This window comes from Erpetoichthys calabaricus, chromosome 8, assembly GCF_900747795.2.
Source record: "Erpetoichthys calabaricus chromosome 8, fErpCal1.3, whole genome shotgun sequence".
Taxonomy (NCBI): domain Eukaryota; kingdom Metazoa; phylum Chordata; class Cladistia; order Polypteriformes; family Polypteridae; genus Erpetoichthys; species Erpetoichthys calabaricus.
In genome coordinates, this window is record NC_041401.2 from 161964486 (window position 1) to 161985075 (window position 20590).

Here is a 20590-nt window from a genome sequence, read left to right on the forward strand (position 1 = left end):
TGTACAAACAGAAAAGAATAACAATGTTACTACACCTGTTAAAAGTAGTTGCAGTCATACCTGGATTCCAAAAACAGATCACAGGTGCACTTACCAACAAAAACTAAATTAACTAAAAATGTGCAGACTGCTTTGTTTCTTACCTTAAATGCCACACAAAAATAATGCTAGAACTCTGATTAACTAACTAACTATTCAGAAAGACAGCTTTGTTTCACAGTTTTCCCTTAATATCTCAGACAAAAACAGGTTGTACTCATAAACGGTGCATTTGTCAGTAGCATCAATCTACAGGGTCATTGACTGCACAGTGAATCCTACCTATAAAAAAAATTTGTCAGACTGAAATTTTGTAAAAAACGGAATGCTTATAACTAATCTAGCATTATAGTATCTGTGCATGCTCTATGGCATTAAATGAATAGTTCTGAGGTGGTGACTAAAAGAAAACTCCTGTTGAAGAAGAATTTCACTTTTCTTTCTCTTTGTTTTGCTAAGCTATATTTAGTAGTAATTTGTTTTTGTAATTGTGGAAGAGCCAAGTTATTCTCTGTGGCACTTTTACTTTTGCTGTGCATTTGTGTTAAGCAGACCATTCTTGTATAAAGGAAGATATGTCTCCAAAATCTCATTAGATCTATCTGAGATTTCCAGTTAAGGTTCGCATTTGAAATACTGCACATGCTGATAATGGTTTTGGAGAGTAGTGACCAATTGCACGTTGGTCAGACATATAAGTATGAATTATTTTGTTCTCTGTACTCGTGATAACAAATTTTAATTTGAAGTTGAACATATTAACTACCATGTAATTCCTAGTAGTTCTGGGATTTTAACTTTGGACTGACGATTGCATTCTGATTTCTAAATTTTCAAATACACTAGATTCTTTTATTTGTAACTGAAATACAGGCGGGACCTGGGATATGAATGAGTTTGTCCTGAGGATATTCAAAAATTTGGATGTGCATAAATGTCTGTCAAATGTAAAATGATAATGCTCAATACTTTATTACTTATTTTACAGAAAAACATTTCTAACACACTAATAAAATGTCCGTGAAGCATTATTAGTGCAATTTAAATAGCAAAACACAAATCATTTTTTTTCACTCGCCTGCTGCAGGGCCCAGATGGGAGAAGCAGCAGAGACGCCGGGGTACAAGAAGCACCGGGCTCTGTAATTGTTTTACAGGACTGCTCCAGCGTTGTTTTAACCTCGTTTTTAAAGATTGTTTTTCTATTGTTTTAAACCTCCACGTTTCACAATTGTTCTTATGGATTATTTATTTAATGAAGATTTTTGAATCACTGCACCTTATTTATTTGGACATTGTTTTGATTGTTTTAATAAAAGCACTTGACACTTTTGCACCATCCTTTTTCTATGTTGTTGCCTCACTGCTTAGCTCATCGGTAGCATTACCAACGGTGTTGGGTTCAAGGGCTCCCGGATAGAAGATGGGAGCATGGAGTCGAACCTGCATCATCACAGACACCATTTGTAACTTTTACCAAAAATTAGGAATAAACAACTTTAATGCTTTAACAACAAAAAAATGATTGTTTTCTTGAGGCTGTGACATATATGTATTTCATTCAGACTAATAACTTTCAGAATAAACGTAAAACATCCAGTTTGTTTCAACTGAAAAAGAAGGTATGGGTGGCTTTTTAGTTTTCTTGAATGAGTAGTGCTGTGGGTGTCATACAAGATTAGCATACAAGATTCCATTCAAATTATAGTTACTAATTTAAAAGAAAGGGTCAAAGATTAAATGATTTTGTGGATTACCTGATAAATGATTCTTTCTAATTGGTTGGTCTATGATTTGACGTAAATGCCAGTCTTCCCACAGCCCTTTTGCTTTTACAGAGCTCTTATCATCGAGATTCAAGTTTACATCTCCGAGAATAAGGCCTAAAGAAACAAACATAAAATTTAGACTTCATAACATAACAGACTATGAAACAGAGATGATGGTGCCTATGACCATTTGGATAAAAACAGAAAAGGCTTACCTGTAACAGTACTGGATGCTGGCCGAGCATGAAGAGCGATATCAGGCTGGGATGGTGTGTGTGAATGAAGACCAGGAACCTGCTGCAGTTTGGGGATGGACATCACAGGTTGCCCACTTTCTGAAGAGGTAGGTGGCACCAGTAAAGGCTGTTGAGATGGGACCGAAGTAGGGGGGAGGTGGGGGGGCCGAATCTTTTCTGCCATTAGCTGCTCTTTTATTTTGTTGATCAGCACTAGGTTATCCAGCTGAAAGTAAAACAGTGTGTGCTTTATCATTTCAAGAACATTTTCCACTTAATATAGACTCTTTCTTTAAGGCCTCATTCAAAATAAGTGTCAATATGTGCACTCACACCTATCAATATAATGTAATATCATTCTCAGATCTGCTTAATTCAAATCAAAATCACAGGGAGGCAGAACTCAGTTATAGTGGTTGCAAGGTAGGAACTAATCCATGACAAGGAGCCAGTTCAGTGAGGAGCCACTCTTGCACACATCCACACTTACATTTGATTGTGGGAGGAAACCTAGAGTACCCAAAAGAAAACCCATACACAAAGAGGTAGATTGTGAAAGCTACTCATTGATGATAATCTGACACATGATTTGAACCCAGGACAATGAAACCATGAGACAGCAGCACTGGTCACTGAGCCACCATGCTGCCCAACAGTCAATACGTTTTCTCTAATATTTCTAGCAACATAAAATTACAATTATAAAGGTCACTAACAAGCTTAGTGAGAGTCACATATTCACTGTTGAACTTAATAAAAGCTGTTTCAGTATAGAATACTGTCGAAATCTTTGTACTAAAAAGCATGACTTGCTTCCACTCTTAGTAGAATTTTTACCCGGTCTTTCAGAGGCTAGTACCTTGCACAATTTTTGAATAATAGTAAGTTAGGCACACAAACATTTAGCAGTACCCAGCTCCAGGGTAATGTGCATCTTTTCATTATATCAACTGTTTCTTATGGGCTCTCAGAAAGCTTTATCTCATGACATCTCTGTTTCTGAAAGCTTTTACCACTGTCCATTTTCCACAGCAATGTGGTCATACATCAACAAATCACTACGATGCAGCAGTCTTGATCTTTTTCTATCACCTGCAAAGCATTGCTAGAGTCTGACTTTCTCTCCCCTCATGCAGCAATGCTCTGTGAAACTTAACCATTTCTCAATAGGATTTCTGCTATTCATTTTCAATAGACTTCTTGTACAAATATTCAAAATTCCAACAAGTTAAGAACATGACAGGGTTCTCACAAGGACAAAATGTAATGAACATATCAGCCATTTACTGGTTGACTACACAAACTTTTTGTCTGAAATCCTATTATGTTCAAAACCTGTGCTACTGACTTTTAGTACTCTGATTGCCTGTCATCATTCCTTGCAAAGTAATCGGAGATCCTGTGATGCCAGCCTTCTGACTATTCAGCTTTCACTGGGGGCTAAGTCTGAGGCTACTAACCCTAATAATGTCTGTGAGGTTCTGCCAACAGTCACATTTAAATCACACTCTCTCTCTTCCAGTTTAATAGGCTAGACTTGTAACGTTATTCTCAAAGGGAAATCTTCAGTACTGATCAGTTTTAGTATATTTTCTGCTCAAATAGTCATGTGAATCCCCTGTACTACCAGCTCATGTTAACTTAAATTGATTTAAAAAGCTTATAATTTAGTATTTATTGAATGGTCTTATGCAGTAATTTTTCATGTTACTTTCAACATTTCTTTGGTTTACCTTGTAAAGCAATCTGTGATGGATGTGTTCCAAAAACAGCACTATATAAAAATGGACCGAGGGAGAGATATTCAGATTCTACTAACAGTACCCTAAGCTACGTATTACCCAATATACATGTTGTGGTGGACGGCCGGCAGCCCAACCCAGCCGGGATGCCCCTGGAATAAAAGGATGGGGAAAGGCAGCAACTTGCCGACACTGCTTCCACCAAGACGATAGATGGCAGCTTTCCTGGACTGCAGCGGTGCCCTGGATGCTCGCAGGGCATTATGGGACTTGCCGTTCGGCAGCACAGCCCTGCGGGGGATCATGGGTGCCGCCAGGGGACACTGTGGGAAGTTGGTGGGAATACAGATCCTCACCTAGCCCGGAAGTAATAATGGACTACGACAACGGAAACCCCGAAGTACTTCCAGGACGATTTAAAACTTGAATTCTCCAGCTGACCCGGAAGTGCTAGTAAGTCACATGGGAGGAAGAATAGAAGCACTTCCGAGCCAAGAACTATATAAAGAACTGATGGGAACCCAGCGTGCGAGCCGGAGTTGGGAGGGAGTGTGATGGAGCTGCTGGGAGGAGAATTATTGTATTTAGTATTGTGTAATTATTATAGTTATTGCTTGTTTATGGTGGTGGAGGTGCTTTGGGGCATTTTGGAGAAGAAAATTAAATTACTTCTTGGTGCTTTAAAACCTGTGTCTGCATCTGTCTGTTGGGTTTCATGGGGCAACAGCGCCCTCAAGCGTCCATTTATTGACATTGGCATAGTCGGCAGGATTCTGGCCATCTATTTTGGTCAGAAAACCTTTAAAATTAACGCAGACGCAAACCCAACAGGCAGCGCTGCAACACAAGACAGCCTCACTGTATATCAGTCCGTGATGGGGAAGAAATCCAGGAAGAAGAATGGGAGAACCCAAAAAGAGCAGACTCTAGATGACGCTGTGTGTCTATGGACATACCTGGTGGGAAGTGAGAAAGACATGGCGGCGATTGACGCCGAAAGGGCCTGAGCTTAATGGAAACGGGACGGCCATCGGATGTCGGGCGCAAAGGACAACCTCTACAAACTGGGAGACCCCGGTCGGAATAGTGAGGTATGTGCCGAAAGAGCGTCCAATTCACCGGGACATTATTTTAGTTATTTTTCAGAAGCCTGACTCCTTGAAACTGAGTCGGATACATACTTATGTTACAACCCACCAGAGCAAGATGGCAGTGATGATGGAGTGAGTTGCTGATCTAGAAGTCTGAACCTTGGGATCCTATTCGGCTAGAGCAGTCACGTGGACTATTCTGAGGCAGGCTGGGAAAACCAAGATGGCGATAAAGCGCCACATAAGAAGGAGGGTTTCCTGCAGTTTGTCGAAGCAGGACACGTGACCTGTCCCGAAGGATTGTGGGAAGGAGAAGGTCAGCGTCGTTCCATACGTGAGGTCATTGTTTCCCCGACGGATCCGAACTCCCTGAAGGGGAAGGAGGAGGCGAGCGAGGCAACGCCCGTCACATATGAAGGTAAAGAGGGATGGGGTATGACTGAACTTTTCACAGCTAAATTAGAGCCGCCGAATCGCAGTCGGCCAGTGACGGCACCCCGGAACTCTATATTTCGAAACTCCAATTCCCAAGAGCTTGTGCGAGTCCCAACAGAGCATGTGCCAGAGACGGACATGCTCATTGGCTCACAGCTAGGAGGTGGGGCTGATGATGGCCCGAGCCCACCTCCGGCTGGTTCAAATAATAACATTGATGTACGGGAGCTGGAAAAGCTGATCCAGCCTGTACAAAGTTTCTTCCAGGTCCTATCAGCTGTGAAGGAATACCTGCTGCGGTTTGGTCGGAAGCCTCCTGAGATGGTTGATTTGGATGTACATGTGAGTTCTACCGGTACCGTACAGGATAAGGAGACACAGAGTGCAGAGGCAGTCCGATCGACTCATATCGGCTGCCAAGTAATTTCGCATCCCACAAATGAACGCAGGGGTGATGACCGAGTGTACGGTGGAAGGGTCGGATAAGTCGGAGCCACTGGTTAGTGCTGACTTCCAGGTTATTTCGACCCATGAGACATCGGTGCCGGTCAGCCATAAAACTAGAGGGGTGCAAACAGCAAAGGGTCTCTCTTTTATGCATAGAGAGACCCAGACTGTAAGTAAACACCAGATTGAAAAGGAGGTCCTGGTAGTAAAGCAGGGACCTCCTGATAGTACAGCACGTGGAGCTGCAAGCTCATGTGTATTTGAAGGACGCTCTCCGTGAGGGCAGAGAGACAGTCCAACCTCAGCTGACAGAGGGGCGCAGCCTGAAGTTCCAGCCTGCTTCAGTCTTACATGGCCAGAATATCCAGAGGGATGCAGCTGTGTTATGAATGCCATATGTGGAGGAATTGTCTGTGGAGAACTGGGGAGGCGATTAAAAGACAGCATTTGTGCAATATTCTCCCTTCAGTTCTCCAATTCTTATTTTATCGGACGAAGCCACAGTCCAGTTGCTGAAGACAGTCCCTCCTGGAGAAGGACAACCCTTGCGGGGCAGGCCACTGCGACCTACGGTGCTCAGCTGAGGATAGGGCAATGTGATGGACGGCCGGCAGCTGAACCCGGCCGGGATGCCCCTGGAATAAAAGGATGGGGGAAGGCAGCGACTTGCCAACACTGCTTCCCCCAAGACGATAGATGGCAGCTTCCCTGGACTGCAGCGGTGTCACCGATGCCCGCAGGGCACTATGGGACTTGGAGTTTGGCAGCACAGCCCTGCAGGGTACCATGGGTGCCCCCAGGGGACACTGTGAGAAGTTGGTGGGAAAATAAATTCTCACCTAGCCCGGAAGTACTAATGGACTAAGACAATGGAAACCTCAAAGTACTTCCGAGCCGATTGAAAACTTGAATTCTTCAGCTGACCCGGAAGTGCTAGTAAGTCATGTGGGAGGAAGAATAGAAGCACTTCCGGGCCAAGAACTATACAAAGGACTGATGGGAACCCAGTGAGCAAACCGGAGTTGGGAGGGAGTGTGACGGAGCTGCTGGGAGGAGAGGAGGAGAATTATTGTATTTAGTATTGTGTGATTATTATAGTTATTGCTTGTTTATGGTGGTGGAGGTGCTTTGGAGAATAAAATTAAATTACTTCTTGGTGCTTTTAAACTTGTGTCTGCATCTGTCTGTTGGGTTTCACGGGGCAACAGCGCCCTCAAGCGTCCGTTTATTGACAATGTACATGTGTTCACTTTCTTTGTGCTGCTGGTGTCCTAAATGTTAAAAAAGGCTTTACCTGAAATGGGCTTTTAAACTACAATATATGGTCATTTCTTGTTTCAGGTGCCATATCCATTGTATATTTCATTGCCTGCTCCTGTATGTTGTTGCCTACAAACAGAATTCTGAAAAGTTTAAAAATCACCAAAGCTCACTGTGCACATCAGTACCTAAACCTCAAATTATGTGTGCTCCTACCACTTGCATTTTGACTGGGATAGCCTTTAGCCCAATAGATCATAAATGACCCAGTTCTAACTGCATTCACAGAGAAATGCTTCTGAAATACAAAAACATCATAGGAAAAGTAAAAATTGGAGTAACAATTGTATTTTCAAAATAAAATATATCATACGTAGGTTATAAAGAATCTTTAGAGACATGCCTATTTTCATGGTAAAATAATACATCCTACATGGGTTATAAAGAATCTTTAGAGACATGCCTACTTTCATGGTAAAATATTACATCAATTAACAGGCAGAGCTAAAATCCTGCACATCAACATTCAAACCAGGTATGTCAGCTTTATAAATGAATGCTCTCTACAGAGAATCATTTTTATTCTTTATCATATCTGAGTCCAATGTGTAGCTTATAATTGTTGTAAATTTTAAAATACAGTAGACCCCTGTGAAGTCGCGGTTCAGAGTTCGCGGCCTCAGTCATTTGCGGATTTTTCCTTAGAACCTATCTAATAATTGTTAGCGGAAACCACAAATATCCTCTGCAATTTTTATGGCTTTTTTCGTGGCAATACTGTATTGTACAGAGAACAGGAAGCAACTGTTGAGGAAAACGTGGCTTGGGATGGTGAAAGTAGCCAATAGAATTTGAAACTGCAACTCCCAGCAGTGGCTCTGATTGGTCTTCTGCTGAGGGTGATGGGGCTGTTGGGGTCAAAGGATGTCAGTGCGGCTTTTAAAAAGGGGGCCGGTGACCAAAAGCAAACAAAAAAGTTTTGTAATTTGTGTTTCAAGTTCCTGTCTGTCTGCCTTCTGTTGGGTTATCTGTACTTAATCGTTTTGTCCTGGATCATTTCATGGTTGGCATCTGGATTGTCGGCTGTCTGCCTGTGTACATGAGGACTGTAAGTGGATTCCTGGCCATCCTGGAAAGAAAGGAGCGCTCCTGAACCCGTCCACCCGTCTTCACCATTTCAGGAACTAGCAGTAGGACTATCTTTACATTGCCATTCAACGTGCGGATCTCTGGACTATCTATTTTCATCATTACATTTCACCTGTTGCTGTTTTTCATGATTTATTGTGTGTGTTTTGTTTGTGCTTTGTTGTATTTAATATGTAATCGCCGTAAGGGGAACAGGGGTGGTATTGTTGTTTTCATTTATTTTCATTACATTCTTTATTTGCTGTTTGTTTACCGGTTTGCTTTGTTTTTGTCTCTGTTTGTGAGTGTGTGCTGGTCGGGCTAAGGCTGGGTGCGTCCCTGGAATCTCCACCATAAAAATAAAATCATCGTCTTCTTGACAGTGTGAATCTTAGCTGCAAAGGACTGCTATAGCATTATTCATTTCTCTTTGCTGCTGATTGACTGTGATGCATCTCCAGCTGAGTGTTCTTGTGTTTTCTGTTTTGTTCCTCTTAACCCTTAAACCGGCACAACCGGCTATAGTCGTTTTCCAGTGCCATTTGCAAACACGCAGGAGCTGATCATTCAGTGCCGTACATTCGTTGAGCAGCAAGCTCATGACCACTACCAGACCCTTGTGAGCAGGGGGGCTGAACACACCCCTAGAAGACACGGACGCTCCTCAAAAAAACCCTTTTAAAAAACGCTGACTGACTACCTTCACACTGTTCTCTTACTTGCTGGGTTTACTTGCAGCTACTCTGTCATGTGATATGCTTCTCACACGACACCCTGAACTCAACCTGTCCTTTTTGGCTGATTGATTTGTTTGTCTCTCCTCCCCCCCAGACATCCTCTGCTCTTGTTGGGGGTCCCTCTCCCATTGTGCTCCTCTATGATGTTTGTCTACTGCCAGCGACGTTTACCTTTGTGTGTTTGCGTGCAGCCAGTTCAAGAGCAGTTGGCTCGGTGATTTACTGAATTTCATCCATGGCGTCAGTTGCACCTTGTACATATTGTTCCAGTAGTTTTTTAAAATAGTTTTTACAGTTCATTAGCAATGTGTGTAAAATGATCAGTGTTGCAGTAATTGTGAAGCTCTTTGCATGAAAAAAAATGTGATCCGTTAAAATTTCACTTTTTCTTTATGAATTGTGATGTTTACTTAAAAAGTGCAGCAAAAAAGTATTTGGCATTCAGGGATGCATTAACCGCCAAGTATGTGACAGTTTATGGGTTAAAGCCCCAAGATGCTACCGAAACGCCCTGCACCTTCTAAGGCTTCTGGCAATGAAAACACACTTGCATTAATTACAGTACATACAGTTAGGTCCATAAATATTTGGACAGAGGCAACTTTTTTCTAATTTTGGTTCTGTACATTACCACAATGAATTTTAAATGAAACAACTCAGATGCAGTTGAAGTGCAGACTTTCAGCTTTAATTCAGTGGGGTGAACAAAACGATTGCATACAAATATGAGGCAACTACAGCATTTTTTTTAAACACAATCCCTTCATTTCAGGGGCTCAAAAGTAATTGGACAATTGACTCAAAGGCTATTTCATGGGCAGGTGTGGGCAAGTCCGTTGTTATGTCATTATCAATTAAGCAGATAAAAGGCCTGGAGTTGATTTGAGGTGTGGTGCTTGCATGTGGAAGATTTTGCTGTGAACTGACAACATGCGGTCAAAGGAGCTCTCCATGCAGGTGAAAGAAGCCATCCTTAAGCTGCAAAAACAGAAAAAACCCATCCGAGAAATTGCTACAATATTACGAGTGGCAACATCTACAGTTTGGTACATCCTGAGAAAGAAAGCAAGCACTGGTGAACTCAGCAACGCAAAAAGACCTGGACGTCCACGGAAGACAACAGTGGTGGATGATCGCAGAATCATTTCCATGGTGAAGAGAAACCCTTTCACAACAGCCAACCAAGTGAACAATACTCTCCAGGGGGTAGGCGCATCGATATCCAAGTCTACCATAAAGAGATGACTGCAAGAAAGTAAATACAGAGGGTGCACTGCAAGGTGCAAGCCACTCATAAGCCTCAAGAATAGAAAGGCTAGATTGGACTTTGCTAAAGAACATCTAAAAAAGCCAGCACAGTTCTGGAAAAACATTCTTTGGACAGATGAAACCAAGATCAACCTCTACCAGAATGATGGTAAGAAAAAAGCATGGAGATGGCGTGGAACAGCTCATTATCCAAAGCATACCACATCATCTGTAAAACACGGTGGAGGCAGTGTGATGGCTTGGGTGTGCATGACTGCCAGTGGCACTGGGACACTAGTGTTTATTGATGATGTGACACAGGACAGAAGCAGCCGAATGAATTCTGAGGTGTTCAGAGACATACTGTCTGCTCAAATCCAGCTAAATGCAGTCAAATTGATTGGGCGGCGTTTCATGATACAGATGGACAATGACCCAAAACATACAGCCAAAGCAACCCAGGAGTTTATTAAAGCAAAGAAGTGGAAAATTCTTGAATGGCCAACTCAGTCACCTGATCTTAACCCAATTGAGCATGCATTTCACTTGTTGAAGACTAAACTTCAGACAGAAAGGCCCACAAACAAACAGCAACTGAAAGCCGCTGCAGTAAAGGCCTGGCAGAGCATTAAAAAGGAGGAAACCCAGCATCTGGTGATGTCCATGAGTTCAAGACTTCAGGCTCTCATTGCCAGCAAAGGGTTTTAAATGAAGTATTGAATTAGAAATGAACATTTTATTTCCAGTTATTTAATTTGTCCAATTACTTTTGAGCCCCTGAAATGAAGGGATTGTGTTAAAAAATGCTTTAGTTGCCTCACATTTTTATGCAATCGTTTTGTTCACCCCACTGAATTAAAGCTGAAAGTCTGCACTTCAACTGCATCTGAGTTATTTCTTTTAAAATTCATTGTGGTAATGTACAGAACCAAAATTAGAAAAAAGTTGTCCCTGTCCAAATATTTATTTGCCTAACTGCATAGTGGTAACATCGGTATTTTACATTCTAGCACTGTGGAAGACATAGCAGTACAGTACTGTACAGTATATGGGTTTACCTTTACATTCTTTATTTTTAGGTAATGTATTAAGCTGAGTTTGAAATTAAATTAAAGTGTTTTCGGGGCATATTTAGGGTTTAAACTATAAAAATAGGCATTTTTTTTTAACCACATCCAAAATTTGCGGTTTTTCACAATTTGCGGGTGCTCTAGGAACTGTATGTAACAATAACAAAGCAAATATTTATGAGTTTTCTAGGTTCTGACTAGATGCAGATCTGATCAATATGACCTCATGTTAGGTCGGTGATTTTGTGAAAAGTGAGGATGTCTCATCCATATGCAGCTGCCCTCATCTGAGGATATCAAATAGCTTTAAGGCAAAGAAAACTGGTTACATCGCTTCACACAAACATTTATTAAGTCAACTAAAAGATGCAAAATTAATTCATTAAGACTGCACCAATGAAAGTACACACCTGTACAAGTTAATGTCTGAATTTTGTGGTAAACACAGTGATTTGAAGATAAAGGCAAAATGACTGGTTTTAAATCGCAGGCTTTAAGCTCTGCTTCTTACTTCACTTTATGTTGATGAACAAGTCAACCTGCTTGTGTATCAGTTATAAAGAAATTAAAAACTGTGTTCTAAATCTTGATCTCACCAAGAATATTACCCTTGGGAAATAGTAATAATAATATTGATTTTATTGTATAGGAAAAATCAGCACCTCAATATGGAATGTCTGCTGACCATTCCCTCTTTCCAGACATGCCAAGGCCTGGACAAAGGTTTCTCTGCACTTGCTCCAAAGTTATGGAATGATCTCCCTTTACCTATTTAAACTGCACCTAATTTTCTTTTTAAAATGCACCTTTTGATAAAAAATTTTGGAACTGTTCAGTTTCTCCCCTACAGGAGACAAAGAGTTTAGGATGCTGTTTTCTGTTTTAGTCCAGTTGCAGGGATAATACAGTATGTAGTAGTTCTACTCCCTTGTGCTCGCTTTTTACTTTGTTCTCAGTTTCTTTTGATGCTTGCTCCTTCATTCTTTTATGTATTATATCTTACTATGTAAATTGCCTTGAATAAAGGAGTCTGCTCTACAAATAATAATAATAGGGCCAGGTTGACTTCTAAATCTTCTAGTCCAAATAATCTTTAATAGTGACAAATATGAGTATACCAAACCCACTGCATAATTTTGCTATAGCCTTAGGATTTATACTGAGCAATAAACAAAAATTGGTGATGTAAAAGAAAGCTGAGGACCTAAAATATGTACGTATAATAACCATTCCAAGCAGCATCTGAGACACCATGTAATTCTGAAATGTTTAACTGTTAAATTTTAAAACACACATAAGTATGCTTAAAAAAAATCAAAGCCAGGAAACAAAATAATATTCTAATGTAAATGCACCACTTCCACAATTGCATGCACTCTCATAGAAATGACAATAACTTTGCCTGATTCTGTCCCACTGCAAAACAATCTACATGTTACTCAGAAAAGTACATATTTCTCTCCAAATCATCACAATGAGATTGAACTGTAAAAAAAAAAAAAAAAAAAAGCATATTTAAATACAATGCATTAAAAAAAAGTTTATAGCACACAAGTGTACAGGTACTGCTGTATATGGACTTGCTTGCTTAAAATAAAAATGAATAAAGACTATATATACTATGTATAAGAATCCGAGAAACCATGTTAACACCAACAAATTAGTTACATGGAAGTGCTCATTGCAAGACATAGCTTTGACTCAAAGGGAATAGATGTATCATTTTGCGACAATTAATAATAATAATAATACTAATAATGAATTACTCATGAGGCAGCGACAACACTTAAAATAGCATTAAATCATAGCAGCATTCTACTTCCTGCTTACAGATCACATCCATTATATTACAATCCTCCATCTGGCACTATGCTCCAATATTCTAATAGTATCTGAAATTAATGACAGAGGCAGGTAAAATGATATGCTACACAGTGTCATCTCTTACTAGCTTCATCAGATTAGACCCTATGATGCCTAACTAGTAAGGAAAAGATACCAGGGAAACTGGTAAAAACATGGATACATACAAACAGAGTGATGTTTTAGAGATCCTAAGCATGTCTCTTGCTACTTCGGAATGTCTTACTTAATAGCTCAGGTGTTTAAGTCCTGGATTACTACAGAATTATATAAAAGTAATAAAAATTAAAGTTTATTCCAACATCTTTTGTCTGTATTTATGCAGTATATCTATCAAGATACTTTTGTCCAATGTCATGATGTAAGGTTATAGTACTAGTAGTAATAGTAGTAGTAGAAGTATTCTCGTGTATAGAGTACAGTGAAATTCTAATGGCCAAGTCTTATCAAGAAGAAGGTATATGTTTGTTATTTTTTCCCCCCAACAGTAAGACATCTGGTTTATTATTTATAGGGAGTACACTGAGAATAAAAGGTGAAAAATCCATCCATCCATCCACTTTCCAACCCGCTGAATCCGAACACAGGGTCACGGGGGTCTGCTGGAGCCAATCCCAGCCAACACAGGGCACAAGGCAGGAACCAATCCTGGGCAGGGTGCCAACCCACCGCAGGAAAAGGTGAAAAATGAAGAAATTAAATGAATAAGCTCCAACATTTTGCTTTGACCAAAAGAATTATTGATTGTCTCAAAGCTTATCATCCGGAAGTTGTTGGCTACAATCCCTGAAAAAGAAATGGAGGTTAACAGGTACAGGATCACTATCATTATCATTATTATTATTCTTACCTGGCTGGGCATAGTGGGAGGTGGTGGCCAGAAATAGGGATTATTAAACCGTGGCTCTGCCATCCTGAAACAAAATCGACAAAAATTACTGTACAATTATAAACAGAAAGGGCAGTAGTACATTAGAAAGCTGCATTTTTTAATTGACAGGACTTGTGAATTTCATGTTAATATAGGAAAATGCAAACAGTATTTCCACCTCTCACTTTCACCAAAGATGAAAATAAGAGAATAAGCCAATGTTTTTGATTTGTGAAACGCATGGCTATTGTGATGTGGAATTTTGGCTAAAATCAGAAATACAAACAAAGCATTTCGTCAGTGTTGAATCTCTCATTAGTGCATACCGCAGTAAAATATTAGTGGACTCATCATTATCCACATACTAGACAATGAAAGAAGTGTTTAAAAAGAAAAAAAACATGATACTGGATTATATAGTGCCTTTACAAACCATGCTGTATAATTCATTTGAGAGGCACATTTAATATATTGTTTGCAATTTTGGTTTCTACATAAAAGGGGAACATAACAGCACTAAAGAAATTCTAAATAAAAGCTACTAATTTGAGTTGAGAGAAAAATGGGTTATAAGAAAAGAAAATATAATGATAAAAGCTTTAAAGTTATAAAAGGAATATATTAAGATGATGCCAGCTGTTACTTTAAAATACATTTTTGGAGCTCATGATGATAGACTGAAGCTGGTTAATGGAAAATTTCATTAAACAATGGAATAGTTCTCCACTCACTGGGATGCAGCTAGACTAAGCAGACTAAATAGTAGTTGAGGTGACAGATATTAGGCTTTCAAATTAAAGGTGGACAATATTGATCTCCTATCATCACTAGGTCAAACTACTGCAATATGTGATTTTTCAGGTGTATTTTGGGCATCACCATTCCATCTAAAGTTGTGTGAATTTATGAATTTACCTTTCATACAGTAATTGTACGAAAATTTACTTTCTGTCATCTATTGCCTTCAGTGTTAATTGCATTTCATGTCATGGATCATCACAGCAGTTGCAACCATGCAACTGTGCTTACTGGGCGTATCTGCTAATACACATGCGAGCATGTGAAATTATTGCTGCAATTTAGTCAAAATATCAGCTTCACTTATAGGCTCAAATAAACTTTACTGCAAAAAGGAAAGACTTATAGAAAGAGAATATAATTTTTTGAGCAATGTCTTGTATATTAAAAAAAACAAAACAATTTTTGTCACCTTTGGGGTAGTTTGCCCTTGATGGATTGTATGTAGATGGAATGTACTAATACCTACATGTTCTTTGATAACACTGCTTAGTGGAAGTGCTAATGACCACCACATACTCTCATAAATAGGCACACTTTAAACAAAATAGATATGCCCTGAAATATAGTAAAGTACATAAAGATCTTTTTGAGTGGCAGCAACTTGTGTGGGCACTCAAGATTATCACCAGTTTAATGACCATTTTCCATGTTTACTTGGGTTAGCTGATTGCCACTGCCACCACCAAATCCTTTTATTCCATTCCCTACAGTCCTGGGCATCATTGTGTGTGAAGCCAATGTACAATAATGGATGCAGCAAAACTTGCTGTTAAGTATAATGTGAATGTGATAAAATGTTCACACAACAGTACAGGCCAAAGAACCTATTTGGATTTGCTATATGCACCAAGTTAATTGTATAAAATGTAGGATTTGAACCCTCTGAAAATGTTTAAAGGGACATCTTGTGAATTCAACATGAATTTTTTCCCCTCAGGAATGAAACGGTAGTTGGAATAAAAACACCAATGTGTTTCTCTACTTCACCTAGTAAAAGAGGGTCTTAACTGTATGTCAGTTGTTAGTTTTTATTTTTTTTTTTAGATGCTTTTTTCTGTCGGTGTGAAAAAAGGTTGTTAAAAGCATAATCCTACCCATTGTGTGTTTCTTTAATTAACCCAAATTAAACATTCCAGTGAATTAACACTTTAAAAACAATATTTAGGTACACAATTGCCTGATGCACAACTTCAAATAGAAGAAGTTTGAAAATAAATAAAAGGTATAGTCTGCCCAGGCCCAGGCATGAAGTAGAACAGACATTTTTTTCTTCAACCAACTGTTTCCATTGCAGAAAAAAGGAATCATAAACACTTTTATTATCTCTAACCCAACCCCCCCTCCCCCCCATAACTCCCCAAATATGTTGGATACTCAAGATAAATGAGATCTGTTTATTTTTCTTCACAAAAGTGAACTGGTCAACAGAACACAACTGTCTCACAATCACTGAATCTTCATTTCATGTGAGCATATTTCTTTTTCTGAAAAGTACAGTGTGAATAGAGCTAAAAGCTTGGTCAGGAATGAAAAAGCCTTCCCTTTGAGATTATGGTGACACGTTATGCCACTTACAGTATTCTGGAGACCACCCTTTAAAAATTTTATTTTATTAAGCAGCTTACAATGCAAAATTAAATCTGCCAAATTTAAGTAAGCATTTTTCAAAAGCAGGAATAATTATAAATTAGCAATGATCTAATCTAAAGTGCACAGCAGCTTGACTGTCTCTCACTAATTTTAATGTACACCAACAAGACACCCTCTTCAATGTTTCTGACCTATGAATTCAGTTTTATATACTGTATATGATATATATTTACACTATTTATGAAAAATATATATTTTCCGCTTTTTCATCGGCAAGATCACACAGAAAACCATTTAGTACAATTTGAGAACAGCTGGTGGTATGACCTGAAGATTTTGGAGAAACAGATATTTAAGTTTCACTCTCACTCAAGGCACCTGAAAGAACCTTAAGCTACAGTGTGATGTAGCAGGGCATCCTGAGCCGGCTTCAGCAATTGCTTGCTGGCCATGTCCACACCCAGTTAGTGCCTGAAGCTGGAAAGTATCTGTTTTACTCCTGCTTCCAATGTGGGAGCACCAATGGAAACGGGGTTCTCTACCTCAAATGCTCAGAGAAGTGCTGATGTTGCATTTGAGCAGCTGTTTTGAGGATCTCAACTTTGTTTCAGCAGCTTACCAAATTGCTTTGCTCCTACTGGGAGACTCAATTTTACGAAACCTGGATTGAGCACCTTCTAACTGGAAGACATTTGTGTCCTGCTTTCCTTAGGTCCATATTCAGTATATTGTTTTTTAAAAAAAAAAACTCAATTTTTCCTTGCAAAGTATAAAGATGGTTCAGTGAGTTTTCTCATTCTAATTTTAATGTACCCATTAGGAGGGCCATAAGCGCTACTCCAAAACTATTACTAATAGAGTTTTTCCTGTTTTTTTTTTAACTCTTTGTGAGAGTTGGCTTGATGCTAACTTAACCCCTGTTTTAGTTAAAACAGTCCCACCAAACTTTAACCTTTTACAGTCTGTCCCTGTAGGGAAAAAGGGTGGGAGTTTAACTAACATTTTCTAAAAACCTTTTAAGTTGTAAAGAAATCAATTTGCGCAATTTTATTGATTTTGAAACCTCACTCATCAGCTCTACTGTATAACTAGCAATTTATCATCCACCAAAATATAATGCCTTGTTTTTTGATAAATTCTTAGATTTATTACCTATAGTAATGAATGAATATGATGAGCTTTTAATAGTTGTCGATTTTAATTTTAATTGGATAAACCAGGCAACCAAAAACAAGATACATTTTGGAATTTCTGGATTCTTTCAATCTTAATTAATATGTCTCTCAGAGAACAAACAAAGCTGGCCATATCTTATGATTTAGTAATATCAAAGGGAATTAATATTAATAAGCAACAAATTGAGGAAATGGCTATCTCCGATCATTACTGTATTTTAACACATATGTTTCTGTTCCTAAGTTTAATGAAGAACACACTTATAAAAGACAACGGCAATAAATTCTCTGATATTTTAAAATGCCAGTCAGAGGCCACCGCTCACTTTTAAACTGATAGCAATGGCCAATATGGTATGGCAATATGGTATGTCATCGTCAATAATTTGATGCTAAACTGAAGGCAGTGGCAGATATTATAATGCCTAAATAAGTCATCAAAAAGCCAAACAATGTTAAAGTGCCCTGGAAAAAATCATGCAGTAAGAATACAGAAAAAAGAATGACACAATGCTGAATGGAAGTGGAAAAAGACTAAATTAACAGTTCATTATAAACTTCTGAACTTTATTTTAAAAATCATATTAAGTATGTCACTAAAGCTGCATTTTTTCATTTAAGAAACATAGCACTTGTTCAGTCCTTTATGTCTTTAGAGGTTGCAAAATAGTTTATACATGTCTTTGTCTTTAACTGTTTAGATAATAATAATAATAATAATAATAATAATAATAATAATAATAATAGGTTACATTTATTGAGCGCCTTTCACAAACACAAGGTCGCTTTACATACAGAGTAAAAAAAAAAAATTACACAGATGACAAAAGTTCGTAGAAGAGGAAACTTTTCAGTTGCGATTTAAAAATGCTGAAACAGGAGCAATCTCGGAGAGACTATGGAAGAGAGTGCCAGAGTTGAGGTGCAATAGCAGAAGGAGCTGCCTCCCAAGGTGGAGAGTCTGGTACGTGGGACAGTAAGGAGATTACTGCTCGAGGACCTGAGAGAGCAACAAGCAGTGTAAGGAGCTAGTAGCTGAGTGAGGTAGAGGGGGGCAAGGTTATGTACGGCTTTGAAGGTGAAAAGCAGAATCTTGAATTTAATCTTTGATGGAACCGGTAACCAGTGAAGCTGGGAGAGAACAGGGGAGATGTGAGCAAAACGCTTTGTGTGGGTGAGGACTCTAGCTGCAGAGTTCTGAATATACTGTAGCTTCTGTATAGATTTTGCAGGGAGGCCAATGAAGAGGGAATTACAGTAATCAATATGAGACATTATGAAACAACTAGTCATTTAGCCCGTTACAATAACGGGCGCTAGAACAATAGTGCATAAACATTAGTACGAACAGTCTATATTAAATGGCAAGGGACTTTGACCTCATTCTTTTTGTTGGTCGTATTTTTCTTTCTTTCAGCCTTTCTTTTGTTGATGTTTACTTGCTGAGCTGACCGTTCTTCGTGGGCCGCCGCTGTGTATTGTGTGTGTTTAATTTTCTGTGACAGTAATACTGTCTTGTACGGCTCTATTCAATAAGGGCGTGCACAAGAAGGCGAGCTTCATAAGGGAGACCTCAATTGAGCGCGGTGAATAAAGGCGTTCGAGATAATTTAGTTCAAATGGCTCTGGAATATGTGAAGAGCAACAAAGGTGCAGATCTTATTTACACGCGCCTTTATTCGCTGCGCCCAATTGAGGTCGCCCTTTTGAGGCTCGCCCTTATTGAAGGATGCCTGTGCGCGCCCTTATTGAAGGATACCGTCTTGTACGTCCGCTGGCTTGTACGTCCGTAATATACCTTTAATTTTCTCTGGTGGTAATACAGGCGTGCGCGTCAGTAATATGCCTTTAATCTCCTCTGACAGTAATACTGGCTTGTATGTGGCTGTAATATGCATCACTGTATTGTGTACCTTTAATTTCCTCTCGCAGTAATACTGGTTTGTATTTCCGTAAAACGCCTCTAACTTTCTCTGACAGTAATATCACGCATTGCACCGTGCCCCGCGCATGCGCACTTCATCAGAAGACACCCACACACGGATACCTGGACGCACATAGGGATTTTATATATATAGATGAACCAGATTTTGAGCATCAGACAAGGACAGAAATGGACGGAGGCGGGCAATGTTATGGAGATGATAGAATGAAATTTTGGAAAGAGACCTAATGTGTAACTCAAAGTTAAGTGATGAATCAAACAAAACACCAAGATTTCTGACAACAGGAGCAGGTTTGACAAGTGTACCATCAACAGAAATAGAGAAATTGAATGCCTTAGAAAGCTGGGATTTTGGACCTACCAGTAACACTTCAGTTTTATTGGCATTAAGTTTGAGAAAGTTATTTTCCATCCATAGCTTAAGATCAGTGATGCATTCCATGAGTGTGCTGGGAGGTGAATCTGTAGGGGAGTCTGTACTAAGATATAACTGTATATTGTCTGCATAACAGTGGAAGTTAAGGCCATGTCTGCGAATAATCTGACCCAAAGGAAGGATATAAATTAGAAAAAGTAATGGCCCAAGGACTGAACCCTGAGGGACACCATGCGACACAGGTGAGGTGGAGGATTTATATTGGCCGAGTGTGACAAACTGTTGCCTATTAGAAAGATAAGATGTGAGCCATTGAAGGACTAAGCCAGAGATGCCTACAGCAGAGCGATGTGACAGGAGGATTTCATGGTTAACAGTGTCAAATGCTGCACTTAAGTCAAGAAGGAGGAGAATATTAAGGGAACTGCAATCTGCAGACCGGAGAAGATCATTGACTACACAGAGAAGAGCTGTCTCAGTGCTGTGTACGAAAGCCAGACTGAAAAGGCTCATAGAGTGTATTATCTACAAGAAAAGCATGGAGTTGTGTAGCAACCACGCATTCCATCACCTTAGCCAAAAAAGGGAGATTAGAGATAGGCCTGTAACTGGAGAGAGAAGAAGGATCCAGGTAAGGTTTTTTTAAGGATTGGGGTAACTGCAGCAGTTTTGAGGACAGTAGGGACAGAACCTGAACTGAAACATACTACCAATGAGGCAACAGGAATACTAATTATGGATGCGCATGTCTTAAGCAGAGAAGTGGGG

At 39.4% G+C, this 20590-nt stretch overlaps 1 protein-coding gene across 5 annotated transcripts in view; it reads right to left on the minus strand.

Moving 5' to 3' along the window:
• Window positions 1-20590, minus strand: part of LOC114656226 (zinc finger protein 362-like) — a 147286-nt gene that overhangs the window by 34008 nt on the left and 92688 nt on the right. For all 5 annotated transcript variants that reach the window (XM_028807698.2, XM_051930377.1, XM_028807696.2 and 2 more), the window contains exons 2-4: window positions 13915-13978; window positions 2023-2269; window positions 1796-1921 (exon numbers count right to left, since the gene is read on the minus strand). In XM_028807698.2, the coding sequence (XP_028663531.1) occupies window positions 1796-1921; window positions 2023-2269; window positions 13915-13977 (436 nt within the window). In that variant the 5' untranslated portion in view covers window position 13978. The remainder of the gene's footprint in view (window positions 1-1795; window positions 1922-2022; window positions 2270-13914; window positions 13979-20590) is intronic.